General features: G+C 43.7%; 1 protein-coding gene across 2 annotated transcripts in view; it reads right to left on the bottom strand.

Moving 5' to 3' along the window:
• The window catches only part of tprg1 (tumor protein p63 regulated 1), a 42,916-nt gene that overhangs the window by 13,951 nt on the left and 8,965 nt on the right, over positions 1-20,000 (bottom strand). For both annotated transcript variants that reach the window (XM_063201666.1, XM_063201668.1), the window contains exon 4: positions 19,162-19,338. In XM_063201666.1, coding sequence (XP_063057736.1) covers positions 19,162-19,338 — 177 coding nt within the window. The remainder of the gene's footprint in view (positions 1-19,161; positions 19,339-20,000) is intronic.

Here is a 20,000-nt window from a genome sequence, read left to right as displayed (position 1 = left end):
GGAGATTTACGGAAAGCAAGAGAGGAAAAAAACAGATTGAGTGAGATGGATAGATTATGAGGAAGGAGAGAGGCTGAAAAAAAAGATCAGGTTTGACCTGTAGCACTTACGCAGGGAAATCACTCAACAAAACAATCTTCCCCTACATAAACACTCCATAAAAACAACTGGATTCCACCATGACTTGCACACAGCTGTGCATACATGTACACAACTGTAATCTCCGCCCACACACACACAAACATGCACGCACACACACACACACACACACACACACACACACACACACACACACACACACACACACACACACACACACACACACACACACACACACACACACACACACACACGTCCAAACACACGTGGTCACAAAAAATAAACACACATACACGGGCACATAAATCCAGACAGATGTACACCGAAGTGCACTGCCAAACACACACACGCACACACACACACACTTACAAAGATATACACACAAAGCAACACACACACACACACACACACACACACACACACACACACACACACACACACACACACACACACACACACACACACACACACACACACACTTACAAAAATATACACACAAAGTAACATACACACAAACACACACAAACACAGACACACAGACACACACACACACACGCACACACACACACACACACACACACAGACACACAGACACACACACACACACACACGCACACACACACAGACACAGACACACAAACACACACAAAAACACACACACAAACATCCAAACCCAAGCACCAACACACACACGCTGTGTATTCTTAGCCAGGCTTTTGGGAGAGTGTCCCTGCATTCCTGCAGCACTCATCTGCAGTCAGCCAGTGAAGAGTCAGAGGAGGAGGAGGAGGAGAAGGAGGAGGCCTTGTAAGTCAACACACACGACAAGACAAATAATATGAGGGGCCCGCCACAGCTGTCATGGCCAGGGGCCCAACCGTCCATATGTCCGCCTGCCTGTGTGTGTGTGTGTGTGTGTGTGCGTCTGTCCATTCGCCTCTCTGTCCGTCTGTCTGTGTGTGTGCGTCTGTTTGTACACCCACCCACTCTCCCGTATCGTATCGTATTGTACCATACTGCACAGCGCCGCACCACACTGCACCACGCTCTCCTAGTGCCAACAAACACACCCCAGGATTGCTCAACGTGGGACAGCAGCAGTCAACCAGCAACCTGCAGCCAGCATCCCTCACTCACTCACTCACTCACTCGCTAGCAGGACACAGTGTTTACTGTTACTGAAGATACACACACACACTCTGGGTATAACCAAGGCAACCTGGGAAATGGAGAAAATCCCTCTTTTATGCAACACTCTAAGTCACTTCTAAAATGCTGCTGCCATTTTGTTAGGGGTGTAATAAAAAATAATCAAAATGTATCGATGCATCGATGTATCGGCCGGCGATTTGTTCGAAACATTGTATCGTATCGTGGGGCATTCTTAAGTATAAAAAATAATCGAAACGCTGGCCCCTGTCCAACACCCTAGCTCCAGAACATAATAGAAGTGGAAAAGTAATTGGAAAGAATAGAATAGTATCGAATCGTATCGTATCGTGGGGAATTCTTAAGTATCGAAAATAATCGTATCACTGCTTTAAGAAATCGATACGGTATCGTATCGTCATGGAGGCTGTGATTTACACACCTACATTTTGTAGTCACCAGGTTGGGGCCAGGTTGCCATCTCTGCTCTTGTTTGCTTCTGATTTACAAGGGAGACTTATTTTGAGTCATACAAGGAAATGGAATATAAAAAATGCAATGCAAGTTGCCAAACTGAGAATGTACAGTTGCAGTTCAGTATTGTTCTGTGATGTTGTGCAGTGTTTACACTTTGAGTAGTAGTTGAGTTTGCTGTCATCAAGTGAACATTATCAACTGAAAACAGGAATGCTGCATTCTGGGGAAGCACCCATTTCACAGCACCATGACCATAGAATATTTACAGTTCAGCATGCACACTTAAGAGTAGCCAACAGTCTGTTTAATTTGTAAATGTGTGTGGGCCAGCACTTGTGTCCTTTGTAGAGTGTGTCGGCCTACCAGCCTTTCTGTCTCTCTGGCATCTGTACTACTTTTTATTAAAGCAGTGAATGAAAGAAAGAGTGATTGCGTGAAGCTTTGAACTGACATTCGTTTCCAACACAGGTGCAGGACACCACACTTTGCTTCACTACTATTTTTTGCAATGTTCACCTGCACATTAATATAGGATACAGATATAAGGACATTTTAAATGGTAAAGAAAAATAATGCGGTTATATACTGTGTGTTTATCATAACGCCCAGCATTAAAACCTTGACTGAACTCTGGGATGTCCTGACTCACCCCATTGTCATCATGAGTATGAGGAAGGGAAAAGAAATCTGCAAAGGGAAAACCAGGGCCAACATGCCACTGGAAAATTCCCACTTGAAACCCTGGAGTAGCCTACTTCATTTCCTTGTCCACCTACGCCTTCCCAACAGTACATTGAGCAATAAGAAGGTTGCCTATACCTATGATGTGACTAGGATTTACGGTGATGTCTACAGCTGCATGGAGACCAGAAACGACCAACAAGACCCAGGTAGCTGAGGTCGCTGAAGAAGTTCTGCCATGAATTTACTTTATTCGCTCTGGACGTGACATTGACATGTTTGATTTAGCTAATCACATAACTGCTCTGGCTTGACAGCCTGGGACATTCAGAGATATGACCATTCCAGTTGGTTTTCATGAACCACGTCATAGCGCATTGCCATAGTTATTAGCTTGACTTTAATCGCTGAAATTCACTCTGGTTGCTCTGATTGCTTCGCTCTTCGCGAATTTGCTTTAGTCGATGACACTCCACAGAGAAATAAGAACTTCCGTTGCTCAGGTAGCGTACTGTATGTCACTCTTAGTATACACATAACTTACTAGAGAAAACTAGAAGCCGAGAGTTTCTTATACAGCATAGTATAGTGTTGATAACTGAATCCTCTCAGTAATGGCAACATATGGGTGCAGGCTGGATTAATGCAGACTCACTGTTTGCTGTAAAAAACAAAATTATATAGTCACAGCATTGCTATGACACTGCTAAGAAGTCTTAAAGGATAGTTCCGGCGTAAAATGAAAGTTTCACCATCGCTTTCCCATGCCACATAATGTATCTAATGATGAGCCATTCCGGGCAATGCCGCGCCGTTATGAAGTTAGCTAATTTTAAGCTTTTTGGTGAAAAACGCAGCCAATGCATCACGGCGGGGCCAATTATAAGCCTATTATTTTCTGATGTTTCCCCGCTATAAACAACTTCAAAAATGCTACACACTTCATCACAAAGGTCTCGTCCATCAAACCGAGGCACAGAGAGGGTCATCGGACCACACAGTCTTTCACTGGCCAGTCTTTCCAGAGGTGTCTCACTGTTGCAACTCTCTGACCGGGATGCAGGCTACTCAATCAGGTGGCTAGGTAGGCTAAATGGTCCGCGGTTCCACCGGCTGTTCCACCGTAAAATGAAAAGCTGGAACCCCGACCGTTTTCACCGACTGCCACTGTCTAAACCAGCCATATTACGGGAATGGCTAATAGCATTAGAAGTGGATGAAACTGACATAAAAACCCTGAGGGATCGCTACCGTGTGTGGAGGGAGCATTTCGAGGATGATGGCTACAAGAAGAGTAAGGGAGATGGAACACCAAAACGAAACCGTCTAAAGAGGAATGCTGTGCCAAAAAGGCGCGTGGCTATGGAGGTATGTTTGAAGAGAGATAAACATGTGTAAATGTGTCTGGCTCATGAATCTTGACCGTCTGTGACACTGGTTGCAACACCGCGCGTCTTTGCCAGCAAGCACTCTGTTTTGGGAAGGCATAGCCTACATGTGCAGTAAATGTAGCCCACTACAGGAGATAAATACACTGTCAAAACAAACTAGCGCAGGATGGCAAGTGAAATTGTGCGACCTGAGGCATTCGATGTGGTTGATGTCAAGCATGCTAGAGTAGTTTCAGTGAAGTAGGTCTAATGACGAGGGCGCGCGAGGTCAGATGGACCATTACCATTACGCAACGGAGGAGGGCTGGAGGAATTTTATAAAGTCGTAGCCTACTTGAAGTGCTCTTACAGATGTAAGTACACCACCACTCGTATGTTATTACAAAGTTGAATCCATGTTATATAATACCGTGTTGCAATTACTTTGTAAGAGTAGTCTGCCTACCTGTACTCTCCATATTATGCAACTCTTCAAATCTGCTGCCTGCACACACGGTAGTAGCGATCCCTCCGGGTTTTTACGTCAGTTTCGTCCACTTCTAATGCTATTAGCCATTCCCGTAATATGGCTGGTTTATACAGTGGCAGTCTGTGAAAACGGTCGGGGTTCCAGCTTTTCATTTTACGGTCGCAGCCGGTGTAAGAACCGCGGACCATGTTTAGCCTTCCTAGCCACCTGATTGAGTAGCCTGCATCCGGGTCAGAGAGTTGCAACAGTGAGACACCTCTGGAAACACTGGCCAGTGAAAGACTGTGTGGTCCGATGACCCTCTCTGTGCCTCGGTTTGATGGACGAGACCTTTGTGATGAAGTGTGTAGCGTTTTTGAAGTTGTTTATAGCGGGGAAACATCAGAAAATAATAGGCTTATAATTGGCCCCGCCGTGATGCATTGGCTGCGTTTTTCACCAAAAATCTTAAAATTAGCTAACTTCATAACGGCGCGGCATTGCCCGGAATGGCTCATCATTAGATACATTATGTGGCATGGGAAAGCGATGGTGAAACTTTCATTTTACGCCGGAACTATCCTTTAAGAAACAGATTATGGCCATCACCATTTTGGTAACAACAAACTTATACAGGAGGTCAGGGGTGTAGGTTTGGTAAAAAAAAAGTGTTGGGGACATATTTTTTTGCAAATTGTCCTGGGATCCACCATCTAAAAAGTGATATGGGCATGTCTGCATGAAAGAGTTGAACAACGATGCATTCACATGATCAGCAGAAGATGATGATCAGATCAGATGGGTCATCTCACTCAAGGTAAAAAAAACACAATTAGTCCTCTATAGCCATCTCTCCCATTTCTCTGGAAAACCACAAATTCTCAAAGTCATTGAGGTCCAGGAAAGCACTCAGCCCCTGCATGCCTGAGTCTCGCAATATCCATGCTCCAATCCAGGTCATGCTAATCAAATATGAATTGTGAGTCCAAATGTTTGCAACACCTTGGCAACACTAAAGCTGCCCATGACTACATTTCATTCAACAACTCACCACAGGAGGCCTCCTATTGAACCAGGTACTTACTGTACACAACAGTGCCATCATTCACACCTAAATATATTACACTGTTTACTATGTTACACTTTGCAGGGGTGTATAGCCCCATTATGCACGCTGTACCATCTGAGGCATGCTGTAATAGTTATTGAAAGGTTAATTATCACAGTAATGCTCTACTATGCCATAACACGGGGCCTTCAGTAATGCACTACGACTCGGTTATTGCCCTTCTGGTAACAAGAAATATATAACGCAGAGTTTCAATGGGTTAGCCGAAGTGACTCTGTACATCTGCTGCCAACAGAGTAAGAAGGAGTTTGCAAGGTTGAAGGGAAACGCCCCTGAGGGGATTCAGTTCCTCCCTGAAGGTACTGTAGAAGCTGTAGAAAGGTCATCCTACTCTCTGAGCAACAAAGAGCGAGTTCCACCTTGGCAACAACAGAGAGAAGTTTTGAACGAGACTGGTTTGTGTGTGAGAAATGTCCTGGATGAGGCAGAGACATCTGTGTGCTGCATGTACTTTGTGTTTTTGGCAGAAAACCTTTGCTAAATCTTTGTTATGAAAAGTAATAAAAGGTCCACATAATTATTCCTAGGCTAGCATGCATAGCAAGCGTTTTTGAATCAGTGAAAACATATGGGGAAATGTCAGACCTCAGACATTTTAACATCATTGCTTTAATTCAAAGATCTTCTGAGCTTCAGCAAGGTCCCATGTGCAGTATATACAATGCTAGAGAATTTGGTGTGTTTATCACATGCAAGAGATCTCTACTGTAATTCTGGGCCACTTTAAGAAGTATTAACATGGCACAAATTTTAATTAGGTAGATACTTACTTTTGTGTGTATGTCAACATGACACTGAGTGTTAACACACTGAGGGTCTAACCACTATGTTTTGAAAATCTCAAACTAAATATGTGAGGGTAAAAAAAAGCTTTGGAAAACAGGTGTGGTGATAAGGTTGGCCTGCTGTTGTGCCAACCTAGTTTGACTGGGTGACACGTCTTATCAGGAGAAACTGTAATGTGTTGAAATACTGCCATCTGGTGGCTCATATGAAGTACTGCTATAGGATTAGGCAGAGCAACTCCTTTAGGGGCTTTTCCCCATTCAACATCCCGAAGGCAAATGATGAGATCCAAGTGACCTTTGATCTTTGATGACATTGAGCCTTGCGTCATGAGTCAGGAAAGGACGTAAGGAGCTAGTTTCAGTGCCACTACCATCAAAGTATCTATAATTGATCTATTACTTAAATCAATGTGAGCTATGGTAAATGGATGTTAAAATGAACGCACAATAACAATGACATACAGCATTTAAAGCCAGCAGAACTTCAAAGATCAAAATAACTGGGTAAATTGACATTGTTTTCGATGGACTACATGGATTACAACACACTTTTTTCTTTCATATTTGGTCTCTACATACGAAGGGAGATAAGAACAGCCAGACAGTATTACTTAAATGTACAATGTAAAGATTTCATATAAATCTAGATCTCACTGAAGTCCACAGTCAGGACTATGCTATCCAGCGAAACGACAGAGTAAACATAGTGCAGTTTAATGGATGATTTCTTAGAAAGAGGAGAGGATAAACAGAGTGAAAGAACAAGAGAAAGATGTAAACAAGAAAAGTGTGTGAGAAAGAAAAGTGAAAGTACTGTATTGGCAACACTATTTCTATGACATTAACGCAAAGACGGAACACCACGTCAAATCGTGACATCCTGCGCCTTTCTATGATTATCGTTTCTCAGAAAATCTCCTTGGAGACCAACCATCTAATTTCCATGGTTACCTCAAGGTTGGCCCTTAAAGCCAACCAATGACTCATGACTATGGCAGCAACAGTAAGAATAGCCCACTCCACGGACACTCCAAGAACACTCTGCTATAGATCTCATCACCTTCTCTTACCCCGAGATGTGTCCCTCCGGTCCTTGTTGCAGCAATCTAACAGATATTGCCAAAGTATCCTCGAATGCCAATATGACAAATTGATATTGGCAATCAAAGTGAGCAACATCAAGCAGCAATCTAGCAGCTATTGCCAATGTATCCTCAAAAGACAATTTGAAAAATTCATATTGGCAATCAAAGTGAGTAATGTCAGGCAACAAGTTATGTCAAAATACACAACATGATCTCCAAAAATTCCGTGCTCCTGGACACGGATATTAAGGACACAAAATCCGTGTCCAGGAGCACGGATTTTGCCAAAATTCCATGCTCCTGGACACGAAATTGTTTTCCGTGCTCCTGGACATGGAATTGTTTTCCGTGATGGACACACAGAAGTGCTCTCTTTATACTCCCACAGCTCTATGTTTCCACAGTCTTTGACCTCAGTCAAATATTTTTTTGATAGCCTATCAACCAACTGGAAAAGGTATTTCTCAAAAATATCTCTTTAATGACAGGTTAAGGTTAGGGAATGTTTTGGTCACGGCACAACTTAAATTGCTATAGCATTATTTTGCTTAGGATTAGCATTTGGTATGTATTTTCTAATGACAGAGTTAACACAGTGCTGTGGGAATATAGAAAGCACTTCCGTGTGCCCATCACGGAAAACAATTCCGTGTCCAGGAGCACGGAATTTTAGCAAAATCCGTGCTCCTGGACACTGATTTTGTGTCCTTAACATCTGTGTTCAGGAGCATGGAATTTGTAGACGAAAAGCTTCTAAGCTACATATTTTCCATTTGTGTAATTTTGGGCAAATTATTAAAGGCCAACTTCCTGGTTACAAATAGCTTTGAAAATTGCCTGTATGTTGACACACCAGCATCTTCTAAACAGAAAGCGGCGTTCCAATCAGCTAATGCATCTACTGGTGCATTATCACCACTACACTACACTACACTTCAAGCCTGCCAAGACCTCCTACTACATCCAACCAGTGAGGAGCGTATTCACGCAAACTCTACGTCTCTATTCCTCCTCCACTTCTGTAGTGGTGAAAGACAATGTGTCTCCTGAGTGGCTCTCATATCCCCTGATGCTGGACCCCGTCTGACAGCTGCTGCTCTACGGGACTCAGCCAGGGCCGTAGGGAGCCTGCACTGCACTGCAATGCACTGCACTGGTGAGGATTGATACAGTTCAGCTAGGCCATCTGGCCAGCACAATTGTATGAGCTCAAGGGGAACGCATACTGCATGAGGAAAAAACCATAAGCACACAGAAACACAGACTTGTATACTATGCACACAAACAGTAAAGACGTGCATATGGGCCTATATTTCCTTTGAAATGAAAACAACTGAATATGCATGTCACAGTCATTCGTGACTGTCCAAAGGACACACACGCACATACAAGAACACGCACATACAAGAACACACACACGCACATGCACGCATGCACATGCACACACGCACACGCACGCACATGCACACACACACACACACACACACACACACACACACACACACACACACACACACACACACACACACACACACACACACACACACACACACACACGCACAAACTCACACACACACACATGCACCCAGCCACCCACACACACACACACCACGATATTTATGTGAATGCACGCACAAGCAAGCTGCCCCGCATCATTCACCTTTATGTTCCAGAGTTACGGCATTTGTCAGGGCTGGAAATCATCCAGGTTAAGTGAGTGTGCAGTTGTAACGCTGCCACTGAGGGGAGCTGGAAGCCTGACTATTGCATCTGTACTCTGCATAAGTGCAGCGCATTTGACTACAGTAGACCCACACACCACTCACACACACACACACATAGACGCATGCATGCATGATCGCACACACAGACACACTCACACTCTCGCTTTTCTTTCGCTCTCTCTCTTTCTTCTCCCCCCCCCTCTCTCTCTCTCTTTCTCTCTCTCTCTCTCTCTCTCTCTCTCTCTCTCTCTCTCTCTCTCTCTCTCTCTCTCTCTCTCTCTCTCTCTCTCTCTCTCTCTCTCTCTCTCTCTCTCTCTCTCTCTCTCACACACACACACACACACACACACACACACACACACACTCACACACACACACACACTATACACACACTTTATATACACACACTGCTGCCTGTGTGCAATGTGACTGCTGCTGCGTCGGCAGGCCCAGCCATCTTTTAATCGGAAGGAGCAGCTACATAAAAATGATGTAGAGGGAGGGGGGAGGAGATCGATGGCAATGGCCACTTAATCAGACACTCTCCCTCCCTCCTCTCTTCCTCCCTCTCTATCTCCCCCTCTCCCCCCCCCCCCTCTCCCCTCCCCCCTTCTCTCTCTCTCTCTCTCTCTCTCTCTCTCTCTCTCTCTCTCTCTCTCTCTCTCTCTCTCTCTCTCTCTCTCTCTCGCTCCCTCCCTCCCTCACTCATGCATGGCTGGATGCTGGATGCTGTCTGGAGACCCTGTGTAGAGGAAACAGAGTAGAGGATGGAGAGCCAAGGGAGAGGCTTGGATGTCTCTGGAGGGATATGGAGTGTCTATGGGAGAGGCTTGCTTGTCATCTCTCTGGAGGGATATGGACTGTCTGTCCCTCTGCTGTACAGTTCCATGATGGGGGGTGGTGGAGGGAGGGAGAAAGGAGGTTTTCACGAGGGATCATAACATCCCTGAGCAGGCGAATAAAAACACACTCGTACAGTACAGACACACGGCATGCAAGCGTGCGCGTGCGCGCACACACACACACGCACACATTCACTAGAATAAACATGCACGTATGAACACACAGACACACATACACACACGCATGCATAGTCATGTGCGCGCGCACACACACACACACACACACACACACACACACACACACACACACACACACACACACACACACACACACACACACACACACACACACACACACACACACACACACACACACACACACACACACACACACACACACACACACAGTACTGTACAGTACACTGGAAGTCAGCTAAGCAAAATCCTGAGGACTGTAGCTCTCGAAAGCTGTTCTGGACAATTAGATAGACATACTGTATCTAGCCCTAGAACACAGTCGAGGGACAGGGAAACAGATATGTTGTACAAGATGAATGTCACACACAGCTAATGGAACGCTGTGGAAGACAGATAGAGAGGGAAAGACTGAGGAGGGAGGGAGCACCAGAGATGAGAGAGAGAGAGAGAGAAAGGGAGAAAGAAAGCAAGGAACAGAGAACGAGAAAGAGAAAGAGAAAGAAAAAGAGAAAGAGAAAGAAAAAGAGAAAGCGAGAGAAACAGAAGGACAACGAGAGAAAGTAAAAGATGGACAGAGGGAAAATGGGAGAGAGAGAGAGAGAGAGAGAGAGAGAGAGAGAGAGAGAGAGAGAGAGAGAGAGAGGTTGCCTCTGAGGAGGGTGGTAGGGGTGGGGCAGTAGTGTGGTCCTCAGGGAGCCCTGGGTGCTTCTCCATGGCGATGTATTTATAATTGAATGTAATGTGGGACGATAAAGGCCTTGCCGATGCGATGCGCGCTGCCCTTTTTCCCGGCGCTTCACGCGGCATTACGTTTTATTCATCAAATTAGTTTTACTTGGCTTGCCGTCCCCCGAGCCAGCTTTAAAAGGTTCGGATGAAAGGGAGAAACACGCTTGCTTCATTCGTTTCCGCCGCTAATCAGGGTTGCGCTGCTGAGGAGCGTAACACATCACGTTTCCCCCAGATGACCCCGTTTCTCCATAGCCACCTCCAGAGACCCCCCCACCCCTTTTCTGACATGTTTGAATTCTTCAACTTGCTCAAAAAAATCTCTTTCGAGCACCTTCCGCTCAGTCACAAAACTTTTAGCCATTCTTTTAAATGCACTCACTGTCTGCCTGAGTCATCCACCAGCCTTTTCCTTTCAGCATCTCTTTCCTTCTCTTTTCCTTCTTTCCATCTCTTTCCTTCATCTTTCCTTTCAGCAACTCTTTCCCTAGCTTTCTGTTTCTTCCTCTCTTTCTATTTCCTTCTTTCTTTCCTTCCATTTCTCCCTGTCCCCAGTGACCTGCTGGTGCAATGTCTTTTCCCTGTAAGCCTTTTGCCCCCATAGTGTCGCTCTTATGCTTTCTGGGTAAATGATTCATGGTGCTTTTTTTTCACTTTCCGCATCATAAGCACATGCAGGCTGAGGCCTGTGAGATACAAATGAATAGCTTAACCCTTTAAGACACCTAGAGCTACAAATTTGCTGTTACCAGAATGGCAATGACTAGGTTGTAGTGCATTACTAAAGGCCCTGTGCATATTAGTGTAGTACTATGGTAGTTAACTTTTCAATGCCTATTACAGTATTTCAGTGGTGGAATGGTGTGTATTAGGGGGCTACAGCTGAATCAGAGCAATGAGAAAGAAATCAATATGTCATGAAACTTTGGCAGTGATGCCTCCACACCACCTGACTCACCCTTAAAGGGACTGTTCAGTCAATTTCGACATGCAGTTGTAATGCTCACACTACCCTGGACTTGTCAGTGCCTGAGATTTTTTTTTCTTCTTCTTCAGCCGTTTCCGAGATCCTGGTCACTGTAATGGGGGCAGCTCTTTGTTTACATTTCAAAAAAACATTTTTATTTATTCCCTAAAACATCCAAAAGGTTATAAAACATCAGCAGACAACTAGCAAACAGCAGTACCTTTTGGGAAAATATTTGGACTTGGCCTATGTTTCATTTAAAAAAAAAAATGTAAACAAACGCTGCCCCCATTAGAATTGCTCATGTCTCGGAAAGGGCTGAGCCGAAAAATGTGGCATCACCGGGTACTGACAAGTCAAGGGTAGCGTGAGCAATACAACAGCATATCGAAATTGACTGAACTGGTCCTTTAATTCCCCCCTGGGGATCAATGAAGTTACTCTACTCTACACTACTCTAGACTCTACTACACGGTAACACTGTAACAGGCTCATGATTTGTTAAAGGTAATAACATGCTCTTCGTATCCTCCTCATCCTCATGAAAGACTGAATATAGCGGCTGTTAGTTAATACAGGAAATAGCTTGAAAAATAGCTAATCTGTAAGGCCACTGGTCCTTCTCAAGCAGTGGCATTGCACTTAAAGTGATACTGTACCATTTTTGGAAAACACACTTATTTTACACCTGCCCTTGAGTTAAATAGTGGGGTTTTACCGTTCTCCTGTAGTGTCAACCGTTCTCTGGGTATGGCAGTGCAAATTTTACCACCATGCTAGCAGTTAACATTGAGTCCTATGAGACCAGCTGGCAGCTAACTGGTCTCATAGGACTCAATGTTAACAGCTAACTTGGAGGTAAAATGTTCACTGCCGTACCCAGAGAACGGTTGAAAGTATAGGAGAACGGTAAAACCCTACTACTTAACTCAAGGGGAGGTGTAAAATAAGCGTATTTCCAAAAATGGGACAGTATCACTTTAAGATGAATGCCTTCCATGTGCTGCATACTATGAGACTTTAATGACACTTCTAAGGTGTTAAGTGTTGGTGATGAATGGGGACCGTCTGGTCCTTGCAAGGAGGAGCAACCATGGTGCAGTCAAGACAAACACAGCACAAAATCAATGGCTCCTACCATATGTGAATGTTTACACAGTCGCAGAGAACAGTGTCAGTGAAGCTGAAGAGAGGGACATATTGAACCCCAGCCAGCCACGTTCTGTTTGCATGCATGAAAAATAAACATCCTCTATTCTGAATTCTATTCAACCATTCAATAACCCTTTGTTCCTGTAAATTCACAATAACCCTCTGTGTACTCAGAGAAAATTGAATTAAAACATTATATGGATGAAAAACCCCAAATGGGCAGCTATATTCATATATTTTGTACAGTACAGTTAAGTATGTGGTCGACCCTGGATGGCAGCAAGCGATTGCAAGCGGATCAGATCAGAGCTGTATCTGGGCCTGAGCTGCTTAGCTTGTTGTCTGGATCTGCACCAGCAACACAAAGTGCTGCTCCCCCAGGCCCCTTCTGTTGAGCTTACAGTAAGTGCTGTAATTAACACTAAATGAGAGGCACCACACATCTCAATGGCCCAGAACGAAAATCCTCTCCTCTATACTATACTCTATGGGCCTGCAAGAAAGAGAGCAATGGAGCGGGAGAAAAGAGAGAAGGAGGAAGAGAGAGAGAGAGAGAGAGAGAGAGAGAGAGAGAGAGAGAGAGAGAGAGAGAGAGAGAGAGAGAGAGAGAGAGAGAGAGAGATGAGCAGCTTCACTGTCTATTGATTAAGTCTAGTCGTAGACTTAGAGAGACTCAATGAAAGTCTTCCTTGAAATCCATCGAGCTAGGCCTAAGCCAAATACATTAATGGGAAACTGTAGATCGTTTTATACCTTCCAAATGTGTCTGATAGGAAGTTATTTAATCTAATTGAAGCTTAGTGTGTGATGAGGATAAAACCTCATAAAAAGGAGGCCTGCTAATAATCAGTAGTAGCTAGAGAAAACATCAGATCATTGGCAAATCTAATCAAAATAATAGTATATAGCAATAAGCAATAGTAATAGTAATAAAAATAACGAGGAAAATGTTTCTCCTTAATGTGTGCAGTTAATGTCCACATTTGCTTCATTTTCTCTACCCATTTGTGGACTGTCTTGCAGAAAAGGGTTCAGCTCAGGCTATGTAAAATCAAATACAGTATCTTCTTATTCAAACTCAACTCATTCAAAAGCTGTCTGTAATGACTGCACTGTAACAAATAGCTGTTTATTTACGGCAATTCTGCAACAGCATTCTACTGTTCTTCGAAAAAACAGACAACTACTGTGAAAATATTACTTTGAGTCACATATTGAGCATAAACAGTAAGTACTGCACAATAGCAGTATTCGCCGTTGTGGAAAAAACTAGAGATGCACCGGATCCTGATTTTTAGGATCCTGCCGGATACCAGATCCACTGAATAAGATCCTGCCGGATCCGGAACCGGATACCGGATCCTACAAAAGGGTTGAAACATATAGTCTACTCGCACACGTGGGCCCTTTTTATTACGTTGGCGCAAACTATTTTTTAGACTCATTGGCTTATTGCCACACTGCCTGCAATAGCCGCTTCCAAAGGGATTTCACTCCATGCAGTGATTGGGGTTGTGAAAGACTGAAAAGCCTAGGCTAGACATGCACCAGACCCTGATTTTTAGGTAACATGCCGGATACCGGATCCACTGCTTAAGATCCTGCCGGACCCGGACCCTGTGAAAAACTCTATTATCCTGACGGATCCGGAACCGGAACCGGATCCGGTGCATCTCTAGAAAATAACAAGTTATTTTAGGCAGCACCATTGAAACCCATTCATCCTCCACTTGTCCGTGATCACCATCAAACTTCAATACCACCTGAAGAACTGAAGTCATTCTGACTGGTTAAAGATTATCTGATACTATCAAGCATGATGAAACAATTTCTAAGGAAACTACAATACTTAAAAAGTGCTTGATGCAGCAAAGTGTGAGTAGCACATGCATTTTGATAGTGATGAAAGTGTGAATGGCTGAAACATTTTAAGAACTTGTAACACTCTTGCAACAAGCAGCCCCATCTAAACCAATCTGCTAATCAGTGCCTGGCCTCACCTGAGTAGGGCTGTTATGCCATTATTCAATTACGGGCGTCACCTGCGAAGGGCCTGATGACTCTGGTCACATGGTACTCTTGCACCTGTATATAAATCTGGACTATCAACACTTCAGTTGCTTGCCTGCCTGCTGGCTGGCCTGCATGGCACAGCATAGCACTTGTTTGCCTAAAAGCTTGCCTACAAGCTTGCTTACATGCTTGCACACTTTCCTCTTTGTGAAAGCTTGCTGTATGTGGCATAATTTGTGGCATTGTTGCATATAATGTGCCTGCTGCAAATTAGGCATTGCTTTGAGAGCTAGCTTGTAGTGCTGCTAGTTTGCTTTTAAAGACTGACCAATGCTATATTCATCATTGGCTCATCAAGAGATACAGTAAAAAGCCCACCTTGCACACTATCATTGTAACATAGCACTGCGTACTCTGAAATTGTATTCATGCCCACACTTTCAAAGGACCACCGCAAACCATTTTCTCAATACAGCATTGCGCCATAGTATCATGCTCAAGGCACTCCAGTCATGGTGAACGATGGGAGGGTGGGGTGGTAACATGGCCAGGGTACCACAGTTATGGAGAATGATGGGTGGGGTGGGAAGTTGCCATGGCCATATTCATGCATACAACTATGACCCAGTATTTGCCTGTCATCACACAGTACAATTCAACTTTTTAACTGAAATGTACTGTTATTTTTCTGTAGAGTACTGTTATTTAACAGTTCAATTGCTGCTGAAAAAATGTTATATACTGTGATACATTAAACAGCAATGAGCTGTATTTGATTTTTGGTGTGAAATAACAGTAGAATTACAGGTAAATATAATTGCCAGTAACTGCCGTTATTTTGCAGGGAAATTTTCTTAGAGTGTAGAGTATGTCAGCACTTGAGCTGAACGGAGCTTGAGATGAGCTGGCCTTGTACTTCTCCAAACTCTCACACCCATGTGAACTGTTTGAGAGACAGAGATGATCTGGCAGATCCTTATCAAAGCTTCCTCAATACAGGTGGCTCTTAGAGCTAGCTTCTGAAGTGAAGGAGACATCCCCAATCTCATATTAAACCCTCAAACCAAAGAGATCTGATGGAGCTTACTGTTTTGAGGCAGACAGAAAACTGCTGCTGTGCCGGTTCCTGCACCTAATCTTGAACAGACTGATGTGTTCACACAGAACAATCAGAGTGTTTTGGAACTGATAACTCATTTGAACGCTGAGTGTTCACCAATAAGAGCTTTGGTTGCCGGTGTAACTCATGTGGGAACCAGCACCATTCTGCACGGCATGAAAATGAGAGTGTGGCGATAGATACAGTACAGAACACTAATACCCTAGATATCTCAATGACAACCCTGGTATATTGGAACAAGTGTCTCATTTTGACAGTCTATGTAGCAGGGGTAATGCTGCATCAATGAACATCAATTGGTGAAAGGCGATATGCTATTATCCTGCAGGTGCTAGTGCGAAAAACATAGAAAACCCATACCAAGATGCTGAATGTTGTATGTAGTATTCGGTAACACTTTAGAATAACAGTCTTTAAAAAACGTTGTAAGCACTTTGTAAACAATTAACTAATTATTTACAAAACATTTACAGATTTTCAAAAATTAGTAAGAAATACCAGGTGAACAAAGTAGATGCAGTATAGTCACAACAGTCCTGGAAGTGTGTCCGCCAAAGCGCAAAGGAGATGGAACCACTAGATATAGAGGTGTAAGGCAGGCAAACACACATTAAACTGATCCTGGAGGAACCAATTCCTACTCCGCTGTGCAGCCGTAGGTTGGTTCTCACTCATTTACAAACATTAGTAAATGCTTTGTTTATAATTTGCTATTTAATAATTGTTAATAAATTGTTAATAAATCTTTTTAAGGGAGTGTTGTTCTAAGTGTTACAGTGTTTCCCATACATTGAGGAAACTATGGCGGCCCGCCATAGTTTAAATTTGGCCGCCATAGTTTCCGAAAATGTAAAAAAAAAAAAAAAATTTTTTTTTTTTTTAACTTTTTTTTTTTTTTTTTTTTTTTACGATTTCCGTGTTTGTTAAAAGCGATTTCAATTACGATTTCCTTCGCATGTTCCTCCTGGAGTAAATACATCCTATAGAGAAAACCACAAGTGCTTGAAAGAGAGAGGGATCAAAAGCCTTGTCAAGTTGTTGTAGGCCTAGTTAACTTGGGTTTGGGAGCAATAAAAAAAAAAAACCTTCCGAGAAGGGACAGTTGGGATGAGTTTACTAACACTTCCCAGCCCAGGCTTTGTTTAACAGTTGTAATGAGTTAGGTGACAGGCCTTCATTGACAAGGCAGAGGAGACATCGGGCTGCATATAGAAATGAATGTGTATAATGAATGTGAATATAGACATAAATGTGTAATATGTTGTTCAGCCCTTTTAATGGGAGGAATTTTGAAAAACTGGCCCTGTGACCAGCACCCCTCATGTAGAATGTGTGTGTGGGGAAAAGGCATAGCCTACCCTCTTAGACCATTTTTGTTTATGCGTTAACAATTTCACAGCGATCTTAAATTCTTATCTCTGCTCCTATTTTGTTTTATATTTTTTTTCATTACATAGACCCCTGCATGTGTATTATGTAGCCTTATGTCTCAAAATATAAATGGCTGAAATGTAGGCGTAGGCCTATAGTTTCTCCATGCGCCAATGTCATACTGTACTCATTGTTTTGCCATTTTGCATTTACACTGCGTGAATACCCCCCCCCCCAAAAAAAAGGCCCGTGAAAAGACCCCCCCCCCCCCACCCCCCCCCCCCCCGGACAAAAAAAATCCCCGCTGCCCCCATAGTTTCCAAAACTTCTGTGGGAAACACTGTGTTACCTGATGTTCTATTCCCCTTCCATGTGTGCACCATACAACTTCTTTGAGACTACCTTCAAGAAGCTCTTCCGAGAGAGCTTCCCTGCTGAACATAACTAACTCTACTCACCTCTAATCATGGGCACTAACCTGCACTACATTTCATAGGTCCTCCACTATTTTCTGCTCTCTAACTGTTCGACATTACTTTTATACTGCTGTACTCTGTACTGACCCCTTACTCTGTACTTGCTTGAATGTCCTCCTTGTAAGTCGCTTTGGTCAAGTCAGATTTTTAGTTGTTTATTTCCAGAATTCATGCTACCCATTCAATGTTTTTCATGAATACTTGCCACTTTCAAAATGACTATCAAATTATCACTATCAGTATTCATTATGACTGGAAAAAAAACATTTTTCATACATGAAAAGGGGGATCTTCTCCATGGTCCGCCATTTTGAATTTCCAGAAATAGCCATTTTTAGCTGCAAAAATGACTGTACTTGGGCCATACTAGAAAATATTAGTTTATTACTTAGTAAACTTTCATGAAAAGATCAAATTTGGCAATAGGCAGCACAGTTTCAACGAGCAGCATAGTTGCAGTACCTTTTTTGAACATTTCCTGCACAGTGTACCTTTACTAATGCATGGAGGATTAATGGAGATGGTCCAGATCTGGCAAGAATCAATTGTAGTGCATGGACAGTCATGGGTGAGCGGTTAGGGCGTCAGACTTGCATCCCAGAGGTTGCCGGTTCGACTCCCGACCCGCCAGGTTGGTGGGGGGAGTAATCAACCAGTGCTCTCCCCCATCCTCCTCCATGACTGAGGTACCCTGAGCATGGTACCGTCCCACCGCACTGCTCCCCATGGGGCGCCACTGAGGGCTGCCCCCTTGCACGGGTGAGGCATAAATGCAATTTCGTTGTGTGCAGTGTGCAGTGTTCACTTGTGTGCTGTGGAGTGCTGTGTCACAATGACAATGGGAGTTGGAGTTTCCCAATGGGCTTTCACGCTTTCACTTTCCAAGGAAGCATGGTGAAAAATCAGTGGCTCCTACTGTATCTTTGGTGCAAAGCTTACTTGTTGTAGAAAGCTTGCACTCTCGACTGCAACTTGTTTTTTTATATTTAGTGGATTAGCATGACATTAACCACTAAATGCAAAACAACAATTGTTGGGAGTTGAGAGTATGGCATTTCTACAATAAATGTACTGATACGGTTACTTGCACCCTTCTTGTAGCCCCATAATGCACGCCATTCCACCAGTGGAACGCTGTACAGTAATAGACATTGACTAGCTAACTACCATAGTACTTCACGACAATGCCATAACACAAAGCCTTTAGTAATGCACTACGACTTAGTGATTGCTATTCTGGAAACAGCAAATGTATTACAGCACGTTTTCACGGGCTAAAACAATTTGGGGTTGAATGCACTACCTAAAAAACTGGGTCTTACTTGAGCAGGGAGTGCTGGGGGAAGCAGAAGGGCCCTTGGGTGATGCGGTCCACGTGGTTCAGCGGGATCCTCTGGATCTGGTCGCAGGTGAACATGACGAAGTCATACTTGCAGATCAGAAGCGTCCTCTCCGTCAGGACAACCAGACGCTCCTTCTCATTGTTCCAGTGGTCCACCCTGTGGACGAGGACAAATACACACACAAACACGCAGTTAGTTAAGGGTGTATGTGTGTGTGTGTGTGTGTACGTGTGCGTGTGTGTGCGTGTAAAAAAATATCCTCAACAAAATGAGACTGGTCGAGAAATACTTTTATTCACAATTTAGCTCTCAAAGCCAACAGCTTGCCTGTCTGCTAAGACTGCTGTGTAATGAGCTGGTGAGTGAATGTACCACCATGACATACTACCATCAGGTGTTCTGCAGAGGACCAGAAGAGCTGAGATACTAAGCCACAGGAAGTGACTCTCTCTGTGCCCATCCAGCGCCATGGAAGTAAGAGTTGGACTAACCCCATTGACCTTCGTGTTCCATTTTTTCAAAAAGACTGCGGCCCACGGAGCCTTTGACACACAGATCGCCATTGACATAGTTCCAAAATAGTTCCAGGAAATGAGCGTTGAACACAGAAAGTGCAGTAATGGTAAATGTAATTCATTTAAACTCATCTTTGCTTGTTATGTAGTGGTTCTGTGTTGGTCTCCAGTGAAAAAGCAGCTGCATAGAATTGTTTACGCCAACCAATTTCCCGTACCCCGGCTGTCACAACTCTGAGTGCCATGGCTCTGTGCCCATCTATTATGCCGCTTGTGTCTAACCACTGTTCTGAGGTCAGCAGG

This window comes from Engraulis encrasicolus, chromosome 6, assembly GCF_034702125.1.
Source record: "Engraulis encrasicolus isolate BLACKSEA-1 chromosome 6, IST_EnEncr_1.0, whole genome shotgun sequence".
Classification (NCBI taxonomy): domain Eukaryota; kingdom Metazoa; phylum Chordata; class Actinopteri; order Clupeiformes; family Engraulidae; genus Engraulis; species Engraulis encrasicolus.
This window is presented reverse-complemented; position numbering and strand designations above follow the sequence as displayed.